The sequence below is a fragment of the Petromyzon marinus genome, chromosome 44 (genome assembly GCF_048934315.1).
Source record: "Petromyzon marinus isolate PM22_M1 ecotype Great Lakes invasive population chromosome 44, UKy_Petmar_22M1.pri1.0, whole genome shotgun sequence".
Classification (NCBI taxonomy): Eukaryota; Metazoa; Chordata; class Hyperoartia; order Petromyzontiformes; family Petromyzontidae; genus Petromyzon; species Petromyzon marinus.
This window is the reverse complement of record NC_133710.1, coordinates 10284774-10298875: the sequence shown is the minus strand read 5'-3', so window position 1 is coordinate 10298875 and position 14102 is coordinate 10284774. Positions and strand designations below refer to the sequence as shown.

Here is a 14102-nt window from a genome sequence, read left to right as displayed (position 1 = left end):
AACGCAAGCGGCCATCAGGTGCAGAGCACGAGCGGACACATGCAATTTGACCCCCGCCTCACGCCCTTGAGGACGTAAACAGCACCTGACGTCATCGCACCAAGTCAACGTTGCTACATGGCGTCATTGCCGCGCCCCCCCCCCCCCGATCGGGGCGATTACATGACGTCACGCACACGCCTGGCGAGCGGGTGTGGTGACGTCATCGCCGGCCACGCGCTTCGCCGTCTTCAGGCCCTGTGACGTCGCCTCATGCTTGTTCGCTGTTAGTGATTGAATTAGCACAATGATCATAACAACCTGGGGGTTCATATTCTTAGTTTTTTCGGTAAAGTCACGTTGAAGGGAAACAACAAAATAATAAACGTGACTTTACCGAAAAAACTAAGAATATGAATTACTGCAGTCACGAAAGCTTTAAATCAAAACCTGGGGGTTCTTCAGTAGCACCGCGTGTGTGTGTGTGGCATTCAAAGGAAGGAAAAAAACACAAGTCGACGTTTCGGGCAATGGCCCTTCATAGCACGTAAGATTATTTAAAACGTGTTTCATTACCATACCTGTCAACCCCTTATCAGTGCCCTCTACCTTATTACAGACCAGTCCAGACCTGATTGGTCACCCCGTGCCCCTTATAAATCTCACCGTCTTTCATCCTACAAAGTCCCATCACAAGGGAGAAACACAAACAAATAGACAAACAAAAACATTTGTTGCCCGTATGGAAACGGCTGTACGCCGTATGGACCTGAAAACTCAATTTCCCTGTACACGAATACTGATAAACCGTCTGGGTTGACAGGTATGGATTAAATTTTGATTTAAAGCTTTCGTGACTGCAGGGATTCATATTCTTGGTTATTTCGGTAAAGTCACGTAGAAGGGAAACAATAAAATAATAAAAATATAAAACAATAAAATGCTCACGACGTTTCGACTGCAACACAAGCAATCATCATCAGGTGTGAAAACCACAGCAAGAAAATTTGAAAAAAGTGGCGTTTTTTACGTTAGTGCCACGGAGAGCGATTTGGCAGTTATTCAGATGGACGAGTCCATCTATGTTCGGAAAAGAGGAGGGGGGAGACGAAAATAATAATGCATATCCGACCAGGAACACATAGCCAGTGAACTCAAGCACGTACACCAAGCTCTTAAGGCTAATGGTTACTCCGACTACACAATCCGCAAAGCTATCACTCCAACCATGAAGAAGGACCCTCTTGAGGAGCCATTCAAAACCATCATTAATACCCTAGATTGCGGGGATCACATGGACTCGTCCATCTGAATAACTGCCAAGTCGCTCTCCGTGGTGCTAACGTTAAAAATAATCGCCACTTTTTTCAAATTTTCTTGCTATGGTTTTCACACCTGATGATGATTGCTTGTGTTGCAGTCGACACGTCGTGAGAATTGTATTGTTTTATATTTTTATTATTTTATTGTTTCCCTTCTACGTGACCTTACCGAAAGAACCAAGAATAGGTATGGATTATATTCTTAGCTCTTTCGGTAAAGTCACGTTGAAGGGAAACAATAAAATAATAAAATATATATAACAATATTATTTTATTGTTCCCCTTCAACGTGACTTTACCGAAAGAGCTAAGAATATGAATTACTGCAGTCACGAAAGCTTTAAATCAAAAGGTATGGATTACTCTAAAGCAGTGGTTCTTCAACCTTTACTACAGCCTTGCATCCCCTTTGATTCTCAATCGTTAAAAATGTATAATCTTTATACTGTACACACAGAGGGTTTGATGAAACAAAGTAGTTGTACTGACGTGCCCATGCTTTATTTGTGTTTCGATTATTTACTTTCGAAAGACATCTGGCCATGTCTCGCACCTCCAGAAAGGTCATCTCGCACCCCCCAGAGGGTGCGTGCACCCTGGGTTAGGAAGAAGAGTCACTGCTCTAACGTATCCCTTTGATGTTCTAAGAGTTTCCTCCGTGACCCCGATTATTAGTTGTGTTAATATTTACCAGTGACAATGCATTGAATGGGTGTTTTTTTGTATTAATGTAGGGCCCATATTTTGGCTCCTTGGGAAGTTTCCCGCACCGCCTCTGACCGGTTCACGCGGCATGCCCCAGCGCGTGCGGCCACGCGTTGCAAAGGTTTGGAGTTCGAATCCGGCAGGACGCCCTGGTTATTACTGCGCGGTGAATTAACCGTAGATTTCTTAGCGTAGTCTTGCTGCTCAGCGGACGTTGCAGGTCCACTGATGTAATCCGAAAAAAGTAGGATATTGTGTGCGAGTGTATTAGTAAAAATTGTCTATTTTTACACCTCAAATTACTCAATTGGGATTATACAGCAATATCGCTGCTTACTTTGAAACTGCTACAAACTGAAACACTGTGCCCCAAACCTCATGATTGCCTTGCACTGTAAGGATGGTGCAAATACCACGCGCACTAAGTGATTATTTTGTCTAAATTGGTGAAAATGGACGTAATGATGTGGAGGGATGTGCGTTTTACTGAAGTGATTACTGAAGCGACCACGACCGTGTTTCTGATCTCATATCTTCCCTCCACTGCAGAGCACCCTGCTGCGCTCTCCTCTCCTCCTCTCCATCACCAGGCACCTCGACACGAGGAGGAGAAGTTGCTCCTTCTGCTTTGCAGCCTCTTCTGCTGTCTGCAGCCGCCTGTAGCTGTCCGTGTCTCCAGCTTTCCTCTCACTCTCAATGCATGACGAGGAACTCTTTTCTACTGCACAATCCATCTTGTTAATTTACTCATTGCTCTTGTTATATTTTCAAGTCTCGCCTCTTGTGTTATTGAATATTTATTTAGTCCGGAGGAATCCGATGAGCTGTTAAGCTCCTTTTCACAGATAACCAGTAGGGGCAGATCAGAACGTTACAACAACAAAAGGCTTCCTGTGGCCAGGAATCGGACTCAGGTCACCGGGTTCGTAGAGCGCTGCACTAACCACTGCGCTACCGCTCTCCCTCGTTCGTGTTTGCTTGTCGCAATGCGTGTTGCACTGTTTTTGCACCGTGACTTCAGACGAGATTGCATTTAGACGCTCACGAGAGGATTTCATCGCTCCATCTACCCTCATTCCTCCTCCTTCCCCTTAAAGAGATATTCTCAACGTCCATCGAAGAAGCATCTTCATCTCCGCCCTTTCAAGCGCACGCTTCTTTAGTGCCCTTTTGAAAACAGATTATGCGCAGCGATTATCGCCCCCCTACTGAAAAGACTCGTGGGCACTTGCAGGCCAGGCGCTGCTGCAAGGGACAGCTGCCACTGAGGGTGCCCTTTGAGCGGTTCAGATCAAATTTTGATGTGAAGGGCATAGGGATGCTGTGGTATTTAAATAAACTAAAACTAAAATATTTTTTTTTATTTTACCACCAGGTCATGCCCACTGAACTGTCCACAAATGATAGCTCACTGAAGTGGCTTATCATATGAAAAATTATAGTAGACAAATACTCTAAACGCATGTTTCTAAATGTGGAGGGAAAAACCGGAGGATCCAGAGAAAAATACAAGCGACCACGAGGAGAACATGCAAACTCCAAATATACAACAGGCATCAGGGTCGGAATCGAACCCATGACCTCCTTTATACCAGGCGAGCTAGCTAACATTGTATGGTAGTGGGTGCGTTGGTTGAAAAGGGTTAAAAAGGGTTAGGGTCGTTAAGGATTTAAAGTGTCATTCCAATTTCAAGGCCTCAATAGAGTCCTGTACAAGTATTGTTATTTTTTTTCGTCACTTCCTGCCCGAATGGGGGGTGGGTAATTTTCCCACCCCGCTGGCCTTCCTCGGATGCGGCAGCCGAATCCCGCTGTCTTTTTCCGCGTGCCCACAGATGCGTGTCCCAGCGCTGGCAGCGAGGGGGGAATGCGTCCAACACCTGCACGGTTCTGTCCCAGCTCGGGGTGCCCTGCGCCTTCATGGGGACGCTGGCTGCAGGCAGAGTCGCAGAGTAAGACACTGCCGCACCTCACCACCGCCACCACAAACCACTCCCCTCAGCTCCCCGATGCCTCGGAGCATTAGGGCACACGACAGTTCGCCGACGTGCGGGAGGACGCGGCCACTGAGAGGAGGTTTGCATGGCGGCCTGCAGATACATCTTCAGAGCGGCCCAGTGAGCGGAATGCTCGGTAGGCCGCTGTGAGGTCATTTTTATTATATTTATATCCGTAAAGCCTAATAATTGATAATCATTTACAGCCCTTTTGCCAGCCACTGCTGCGTGAGGGCCTCCCGACACCATACAGTGAGGGAAAAAAGTATTTGATACCCTGCTGATTTTGTACGTTTGCCCACTGACAAATAAATGATCAGTCTATAATTTTAATGGTAGGTTTATTTGAACAGTGAGAGACAGAATAGCAACAAAACAATCCAGAAAAACGCATGTCAAAAATGTTATAAATTGATATGCATTTTAATGAGGGAAATAAGTATTTGACCCCCTCTCAATCAGAAAGATTTCTGGCTCCCAGGTGTCTTTTATACAGGTAACGAGCTGAGTTTAGGAGCACACTCTTAAAGGGAGTGCTCCTAATCTCAGCTTGTTACCTGTATAAAAGACACCTGTCCACAGAAGCAATCAATCAATCAGATTCCAAACTCTCCACCACGGCCAAGACCAAAGAGCTCTCCAAGGATGTCAGGGACAAGATTGTAGACCTACACAAGGCTGGAATGGGCTACAAGATCATTGCCAAGCAGCTTGGTGAGAAGGTGACAACAGTTGGTGCGATTATTCGCAAATGGAAGAAACACAAAAGAACTGTCTATCTCCCTCATCCTGGGGCTCCATGCAAGATCTCACCTCGTGGAGTTGCATTGATCATGAGAACGGTGAGGAATCAGCCCAGAACTACACGGGAGGATCTTGTCAATGATCTCAAGGCAGCTGGGACCATAGTCACCAAGAAAACATTTGGTAACACTATGCCGTGAAGGACTGAAATCCTGCAGCGCCCGCAAGGTCCCCCTGCTCAAGAAAGCACATATACATGCCCGTCTGAAGTTTGCCAATGAACATCTGAATGATTCAGAGGACAACTGGGTGAAAGTGTTGTGGTCAGATGAGACCAAAATGGAGCTCTTTGGCATCAACTCAACTCGCCGTGTTTGGAGGAGGAGGAATGCTGCCTATGACCCCAAGAACACCATCCCCACCGTCAAACATGGAGGTGGAAACATTTTGCTTTGGGGGTGTTTTTCTGCTAAGGGGACAGGACAACTTCACCGCATCAAAGGGACGATGGACGGGGCCATGTACCGTCAAATCTTGGGTGAGAACCTCCTTCCCTCAGCCAGGGCATTGAAAATGGGTCGTGGATGGGTATTCCAGCATGTCAATGACCCAAAACACACGGCCAAGGCAACAAAGGAGTGGCTCAAGAAGAAGCACATTAAGGTCCTGAAGTGGCCTAGCCAGTCTCCAGACCTTAATCCCATAGAAAATCTGTGGAGGGAGCTGAAGGTTCGAGTTGCCAAACGTCAGCCTCGAAACCTTAATGACTTGGAGGAGATCTGCAAAGAGGAGTGGGACAAAATCCCTCCTGAGATGTGTGCAAACCTGGTGGCCAACTACAAGAAACGTCTGACCTCTGTGATTGCCAACAAAGGTTTTTCCACCAAGTACTAAGTCATGTTTTGCAGAGGGGTCAAATACTTATTTCCCTCATTAAAATGCAAATCAATTTATAACATTTTTGACATGCGTTTTTCTGGATTTTTTTGTTGTTATTCTGTCTCTCACTTTTCAAATAAACCTACCATTAAAATTATAGACTGATCATTTCTTTGTCAGTGGGCAAACGTACAAAATCAGCAGGGGATCAAATACTTTTTTCCCTCACTGTAGTAGCCGTGAGGGTTAATTGACTATAATTCACCAAGCTGGTCGGTGTTAGTACTGGTAGGAACCTCCTGGTTACACCAGCCCACGGGATTATTGTGTCCGTCCGTCGTGCATCCAATAATAGGAGGGGTGGGGCTGGGTGGAGAGAGGAGGGTGGGGAGGGGCTGGGTGGGGAGGGATGGGTTGGGTGGGGAGGGGAGGGTGGTGAGGGGCTGGGTGGGGAGGGTGGGGTGGGGCTCGGTGGGGATGGTGGGGAGGGGCTGGGTGGGGAGGGTGGGGAGGGGCTGGGTGGGGAGGGTGGGGCTGTGTCGGGGGTGGGAGGGGTGGGGCTGGGTGGAGAGGGGCTGGTCACCCCGTGGTGCCCTTATAAATCTCAACGTTTAACCTACTCACGCCGGCTTGTGCCCGCCCTCACAGTCGGGCATATTTGCGGAATACACCACGCCGCCGTTGACCCTGGCCATTGACCGAGCAACCCAACGTTCCTACCAGCTCCCTCCGCAGGAATGTGTTTGGGGATGGCGGGGAGCATAAAAGTTGTAGCATGGTACAGTACAACAATTAATTCTACTGCACTGCCCTTTGCTGACAGCGTACGCTAGCAGCAGCTGACGACTGCACCTGTGTAATTCACGGTGGTCACCCATGCAAGCGATATCCAGGCTCAGGCCTGCTTAGGATCTTACGTCTGACGGTTGTTTGGTCATACGCCATTAATTCGAACATATTAGCAACATTTTACGATTTCTGCAGACAACTAAGAAAAATAACACTCTCACTACAATTAGGCGATTGTGAAATTACCATGAGACCTTGACACCGAGCAAGAACAGCATGCTTGAGAAGGTGCATGCAGTAACAAAAATGACAGCAGCAGGGCACAGAGTGAAGTAGTTTTAAACCATTCCACGTCCCCTGACAGGCAACGCAGCACCTCCAATTAGTACGGTTGGTTACGTACGGTGCGAAAGAAGTTCAGCATGCATACATACATGTGATGGTGTAGATTTACCTACACCATCAAGCATTACCCAAACAGAGTGAACATTAGGAGGTCAGGAGATTGGTTGAGTTTTTGTGTAAATAGTTGTTTTCTGCTCTGGTTAGCTGACGCCGCTGGCGACCGTCTTGGACTGTGGTCGTCCTTGTAGCAGCGGCTTAGCTCAGTGAGACCTTACCAGCTGAATAAAACCTGAGTCTATGGATTTCTGTGTAACTCTATGTAACTGCGACGTCCTGTAGCTGCCACCACTGCCGATGGTCCTTGGCTGTGGCTGTGCTTGGAACAGAGTTGCTTAACTTCAATGGGACCTTACCAGCTCGAATAATAAAGTCTTGAGAGTAGGCATGTCAACTTTAGTGCCAACAGCTAACCATACGATAAATGCGCTTGAACGAGTTTATATTTATGAATCTAAAGAGACATGATGGCTTCCTGGATAAATAAATGTACATTATTATTATCATCATTATCATTCGCATAAGTATCCACCAAGCTGCATCTTGGCGAGAATCTGCGTTTGGGTAGCGCTATAGGGATCAAGTTAACCCTTTCCCATTCCGACGACGTACGTGCATGTCATCAGTACACGAACGTCGTCGGAAATGAATCAGAAGAAGAAACCATTTATTGGCACGTCTTCTGACCTGAAGACGTACCGAGGCTCCCACAAGGCCATGCGAGAGGGCGTGTGGCACAGCTTTGCACCGGCTATCATAGTGTGCGGTCGTGTCGCTACAGTTCTCTGCAGTGAGTGCAATGGCGCGATGCCTCTCAATAAAATTAATGCCAGCCGCGTGCGCGTTCCGAGATTCAGCGGTGAACAGGACTCGCTCTGTGGAATGGGAAAGGGTTAAGTCAAGTTTATTCTGTTAACCAAGTGAGAGTTGAAGAGGGCAGGATGAGTCTCATTTGCTAGAGTGAGTTAGTGAGAGAATGTGTGCGTGGATGAATGAGTGGGTAAATTAATCTGTGGTGATGGAGTGGGTGAGTGAGATGGTGGGTCAGCCATTTAGTAAGTGGGTAAGTTAATTTTGTTTAACCAGGGAAGAGCTATAGAGGCCAGGATAGTCTGAGTTGCAAACGTGGCGTGGGGCATCAGTCTACCAGTAGGAGGCTATGCTTGATCGCTGTGTATAATCCCAGTTGAGTAATCCCTCATGGGATCTCAACTCAAACATGGTTCAAATCCTAGCCAGCATTGCCTCCACTCTTCACCAGTTAGAGTTAATGAGCGCCACCAGTTAATGAGTTAATGAGCGCCACCAGTTAATGAGTTAATGAGCGCCACCAGTTAATGAGCGCCACCAATGAGTGCCACCAGTTAAACTCCACTGTGCGGTGAGTCACCGGCAGTTGGCTCGAGCCGCGGGGATGTGGAATTTTAACACCACCGGCTCAGGACGGCCAATTGAGATTAGAACCACCCAGTGTGCTTGTTTGTGCATGAGAAGACCTACAGAGATAATTAAACTTCCGATTCACAATTTATTTTTGGCGTCAGATTTATGCTTGAGTGAAATGCCAATGTGTGTCGTACACCCTCCTCCACCCGACGACACGGCCAAATAAATGATGTTGTAGCATGAACAGACGCGCTGATTTACTGACCCAAAAAATCAATTGTGAATTGTGACATTGGTCATGAAAGTAATTTTTACTATTTTACTAATTGAAAACATGCCGTGTATACTAAACTAAACTTTTTCTAATTAAACTAAGCTATTTTTATTTTACCAGGTAAAGCCCACTGAGCTATTAAACTCTGTATCAGATGCGACCTGGCCACAAATGATAGCTCAACGAAGTTGTTTATCACGTGAAAATTTATAGCAGCCAAATACTCTGAGCGCATGGAAGGAAAAACTGGAAGGCCTGGAGAAAAATCCACGCAACTACGGGGAGAGAGACGTACAAACTCCAAATATACAGGCGTCAGGGTACGGATTGAACCCACGACTTCCTGCACACCAGGCTGAAGAAATAATCGTTTTTACTATCGTCATTATTATTATTTAGCCAGTGCCAGTGATTGCTGTGATGTTATTCAAGACACCCGCAAAGTTAGGCTAAAAAAAACATGCCTACAAGATGCCCGACTTGTGATAAACCAATTATTGTGCGGTGAGAAGCGCCGGGTAGTGATGGGTAACAGACTGGCTGCAGTGATTTCAGAAGCAGTTCTGTGGAGTCAACTTCCAGGGCCCTTCTCATCCATGATGCAACGCTATGCTGACTAAGGAGGTTCCTGGATGACATTCATTCACCTCATGTCTCGACTGAATGATAAAAGCCCCATGCTGTATTGATTTTACAGGTCCTTTATTTTAAGACCAGGTAAAAGCCGATTAGAACTAGAATTCATCTTCTTGGTTCTTTCGGTAAAGTCACGTAGAATGGAAATAAAATAATAAAAATAAAACATAATTTTACAATAAAAATGTAACGTAATTTTATTGTTTTATTTTTATTATTTTATTTCCATTTTACGTGGTGACTTTACCGAAAGAACCAAGAAGATGAATCCCTGCAGTCACGAAAGCTTTAAATAGAACTAGAATTATTAATCTGAAAGAGACGTGAATCAGACCGATCGATCTGAACAGCAGACATGGTCCAGTGCAGCCAATTCAGATTCAGACTTCGTGGGCAACAAACATAATAAGTGCCACCCAGCTTGTCGTGCCGCCAGTCATACCTCGGCAGGTAACATCATGCACAGGCACACAGTGTAACATTAAACAAACCAACTTATCACGTTCGTCATTCACACCGTGTGTGCCTTTAAAACAATAAACATCTCAAATGGGTGACATTACAGGCAGCACCCTTCTTCATGGCACACATAGAGGCCGGTAGCGAGACGGAGGAGACGATGAGAGTTGGAGACTGCAATTGTTTACACCACGGGGCCTGATGAGAGTGACATTGTTAAATGTGTTTTCCGATTAACGCGTTTTGTTTTATAGTGGCAAGTGATTATTTACCTGAATAGTAGCTTTTGGGTAACAGATAAACCCTTCAATCATCACAAAGTAGGGAGTGTTGTTCACGATTTTATTGAGTTTTTTTCTCTGCTTGTGTACCAACTGCCGATTCAGCAGCAGCACCGCCAAATACATCGTCAAAGGAAGCAGGCCCTTTCAGTGCAACGAATTTAACAGCAGAGTTAAACAAAGAAAACAGCGTGAATATAATGTAAACAACGTCAATAAATTATTGAAAGCGTGGAGATAGTTATTGAAGGCGCAGCTCTGCTATGGTCAAGCTATCATTGCCCAGCTCGTGACGCACGCCTTGTTCCCACGACCGCTCCCAAGGGACACTGAAGCTCAGTCGGGGCGGCGCCGCCCTGGCGTCCCACGGTGGCATACCCGTGCCGTAGTCACGTCGGCCCACGGTGGCAGACTTGTGCCGTAGTCACGCCATGTGTGTCCGCGAGAGCACGCTCGGTGAAGGGTGAAGAGTGCCAACCAATAGCTTGGGCCGATGCTGAAACCAGTCGTGATGTCAGTAGGTCACCGCAGGGCGTAAAACTTACCAAACGTGTCGATTTTATATCAAGTTTGTCGATTCGCAGGTCAGTGAATACGGTTTAATGTTTGTTTCAATCATGACATTCTGACCACACACTTCTGGCCGAGCCTAGATTCCTGCTCAGCGAATGTGAGCACCCCTCAGCTCACTCAGCAGGCCGGAGGGGGTTGGGTGAAGAAAAGGGTGGGCATGTGGAGAGACGGGGCAGTTAAAAAACCCGAGAGCTCGCGTACCGCGCCCGTTACAGCCTTCCCGGACTCACGTCACCGACAACGCTTTCCTGCCACGTTCCATTCCAAACTTGCTCCAGTGACGAGCGACAGACATCACGTTGGTATCCACGATTCAGCAAACACGACCGTGCGGAACGCGTCTCGAGACCCGGGTCGGCATCGTTTACACGTGGGACGTGCGCACCGACGGCCCCGCCGAGCTCCCGTCGCTCGCGGCCGATGTCGCGGACGAAACAATGGAATCCCCACGAGCGCCGCCGTTTGTTGCAGCTTCGTGCGGGAGGAGCTGCAGGCGAGCGGCGTGGACGCGGGGCTTGTGGTCGTGCACGCGAACTGTCGCGCCCCGCCCTCCTCCGTGGTCATCGCGAACCGGCGCACGGGCAGCCGCACCATCCTGCACAGCAACCGGTCGGCACCGACCTCCGCAAACACCCACGCAACCCCCCCCCCCCCGGCTCTCCCTGTCGCCCACGGCCTTCCTGCCTGCCCACGCCGAGCAGATCGGTGGGCAGGCGACTGGCCAATTCCGGCTGTCGGCTGGTGAGGCTGGTTGTTGTTGTAATGGCCAGCGAAACGTACTCGAATTGTAAATGTTGTGGGTTTACTCTTCAGCACACCGGTATGCTGAACTAGTAACTAATTGGCATATTTTGTTCACGTGACAAACCTTACTGATTGGCTGTGTTGGGTGGTGGCGGGTTTAACGACACATTTATATTTAAGCGATCTAACCCAAAAAAAACTCTTTTGGAGTGTTGCCCTGGCTGGAGATTTAGAGGTCATGTCAAGAGGTCATCTCAGTGAGTGCCCATAATAAAGGTTTTTGGGTTAGATCGCGTTTATTTATAAATGTGTCGTAACCCTCCACCACCCGACACGGCCAATCAGCAAAGAAAAGTGTCACGTTGACAAAAGACAAATAATTCACTACTTCAGCCCACCGGTGTGTTGAAGAGTTAATCCACATTTACAGTTTGAGTACGACGTTTCGCTGGTAAATACTTCCAGCATCATCGGGCAATTCGCCAGAATGGTAAAGCCCTCGCTTGCTCCCGGTTTTATATAGAGCAGAAGAGTGACGTCATCACTTAACTCATCAGGTGCAGTGATTAGAGGCGGAGGGGGGGGTAATGTAATTATATAATCGATTAGTAATCAGTCATTGGTTATGATTAGTAATGAGTTGTAGATTAGTAATTCTTTAAATCAAAATGTAATGTGTATTATTTAATAATACGCTTCCAGGCCGCACTGAGCCGGTAGCTGTCAGAGCGATTAAAGTTATTCTTGTTCCTCTCAATTTCAATGGATTCTCTGATTAGTCTTTGCCAGTAATAATTAGTTTTACACACCACTGCAACATTGTCAAAATCAATTGAGTGTCCTTGTTGACAAGCATGTTCTGCCACTGCCGACAGTTGTGTTTGAGATAATTTAATATTTCTCTGATGTTCTTTTAGTCTTACGCTGATGTTACGTCCCGTCTGCCCAATGTAGCAGCTGCCACATGAACAATTAATCCGATATACACCTTCTGTTGATAGTTTAGGTAATGCGTCTTTAGTGCAAGATACTAGTTTTTGAATTTTGTGTACTGTACCAAATCTTACTGTAATGTTTTGCTTTTGCAAAACGCGGGCTAATTTGTCAGTTACTCCTGAGATATATGGAATTTTTATTGTTTTAACAATCTGGTCGCTTTCAGTAGTATTGCTTTGCGATCGTGATTTGGCATTCAGTGCTCTGTTAATTTGAGCATTATTGTAGCCATTCTGTCGTAGTGCGTCTTTAACGTGTTTAATCTCTCTCACTAGACTCTCACCATCTGACACTGTTTTCGCCCGATGCACGAGCGTCTTAATAAGAGAGGATTTTTGAGCTGGATGATGATGTGATTCTGCATTCAGATAGGCATCAGTGTGCGTTTGCTTTCTGTAAACGCTGTGTGTTATTTTACCGTTTAGGCCATGTCCAAGCAAAATATCTAGGAATGGGAGTGTATTATTCACCTCCATTTCCATGGTGAACTGGATGGCCGGGTTTTGTGCATTGAGATGATTTAGAAAATCATTAAGTGTATCTTTACCATGTGGCCAGACAACCAAAGTGTCATCCACATACCTAAACCAAAAGGATGGTTTTAATGTGCTCGAGGCAAGTGCTCTTATTTCAAAGTTTTCCATGTACAAATTTGCTATAGCAGGGGATAAAGGAGAACCCATTGCTGCTCCTTCCTTTTGTTTAAAGAAATCCCCTCTCCATAAGAAGTAAGTGTTATTTAAGCAATGGCCAGCAAGTTTCGGAATATCTTTTTGTAAACCGGTATTCTTTACTAGTGTATCAAGTAATTTAAGCGATTCGTCCACTGGAACCTTAGTGAATAGAGAAATCACATCAAAGCTTACCAGAATATCATCAGGAGTAAGTTTAATATCTTTAATCACATTCACAAGATGTTCTGAATTTTTTATGAATGAAGATCTTGTGAATGTGATTAAAGATATTAAACTTACTCCTGATGATATTCTGGTAAGCTTTGATGTGATTTCTCTATTCACTAAGGTTCCAGTGGACGAATCGCTTAAATTACTTGATACACTAGTAAAGAATACCGGTTTACAAAAAGATATTCCGAAACTTGCTGGCCATTGCTTAAATAACACTTACTTCTTATGGAGAGGGGATTTCTTTAAACAAAAGGAAGGAGCAGCAATGGGTTCTCCTTTATCCCCTGCTATAGCAAATTTGTACATGGAAAACTTTGAAATAAGAGCACTTGCCTCGAGCACATTAAAACCATCCTTTTGGTTTAGGTATGTGGATGACACTTTGGTTGTCTGGCCACATGGTAAAGATACACTTAATGATTTTCTAAATCATCTCAATGCACAAAACCCGGCCATCCAGTTCACCATGGAAATGGAGGTGAATAATACACTCCCATTCCTAGATATTTTGCTTGGACATGGCCTAAACGGTAAAATAACACACAGCGTTTACAGAAAGCAAACGCACACTGATGCCTATCTGAATGCAGAATCACATCATCATCCAGCTCAAAAATCCTCTCTTATTAAGACGCTCGTGCATCGGGTGAAAACAGTGTCAGATGGTGAGAGTCTAGTGAGAGAGATTAAACACGTTAAAGACGCACTACGACAGAATGGCTACAATAATGCTCAAATTAACAGAGCACTGAATGCCAAATCACGATCGCAAAGCAATACTACTGAAAGCGACCAGATTGTTAAAACAATAAAAATTCCATATATCTCAGGAGTAACTGACAAATTAGCCCGCGTTTTGCAAAAGCAAAACATTACAGTAAGATTTGGTACAGTACACAAAATTCAAAAACTAGTATCTTGCACTAAAGACGCATTACCTAAACTATCAACAGAAGGTGTATATCGGATTAATTGTTCATGTGGCAGCTGCTACATTGGGCAGACGGGACGTAACATCAGCGTAAGAC

At 45.8% G+C, this 14102-nt stretch overlaps 1 protein-coding gene across 9 annotated transcripts in view; it reads left to right on the top strand.

Moving 5' to 3' along the window:
• KHK (ketohexokinase) overlaps nucleotides 1-14102 on the top strand; it is a 34172-nt gene that overhangs the window by 2022 nt on the left and 18048 nt on the right. For 5 of the 9 annotated variants that reach the window (XM_076074003.1, XM_076074004.1, XM_076074005.1 and 2 more), the window contains exons 2-3: nucleotides 3842-3958; nucleotides 10898-11035. In XM_076074003.1, coding sequence (XP_075930118.1) covers nucleotides 3842-3958; nucleotides 10898-11035 — 255 coding nt within the window. Of the gene's footprint in view, nucleotides 1-2555; nucleotides 2672-3841; nucleotides 3959-10897; nucleotides 11036-14102 lie in introns of all 9 variants that reach the window. The other 4 variants (XM_076074006.1, XM_032970648.2, XM_032970649.2 and 1 more) reach the window with 2 other exon arrangements.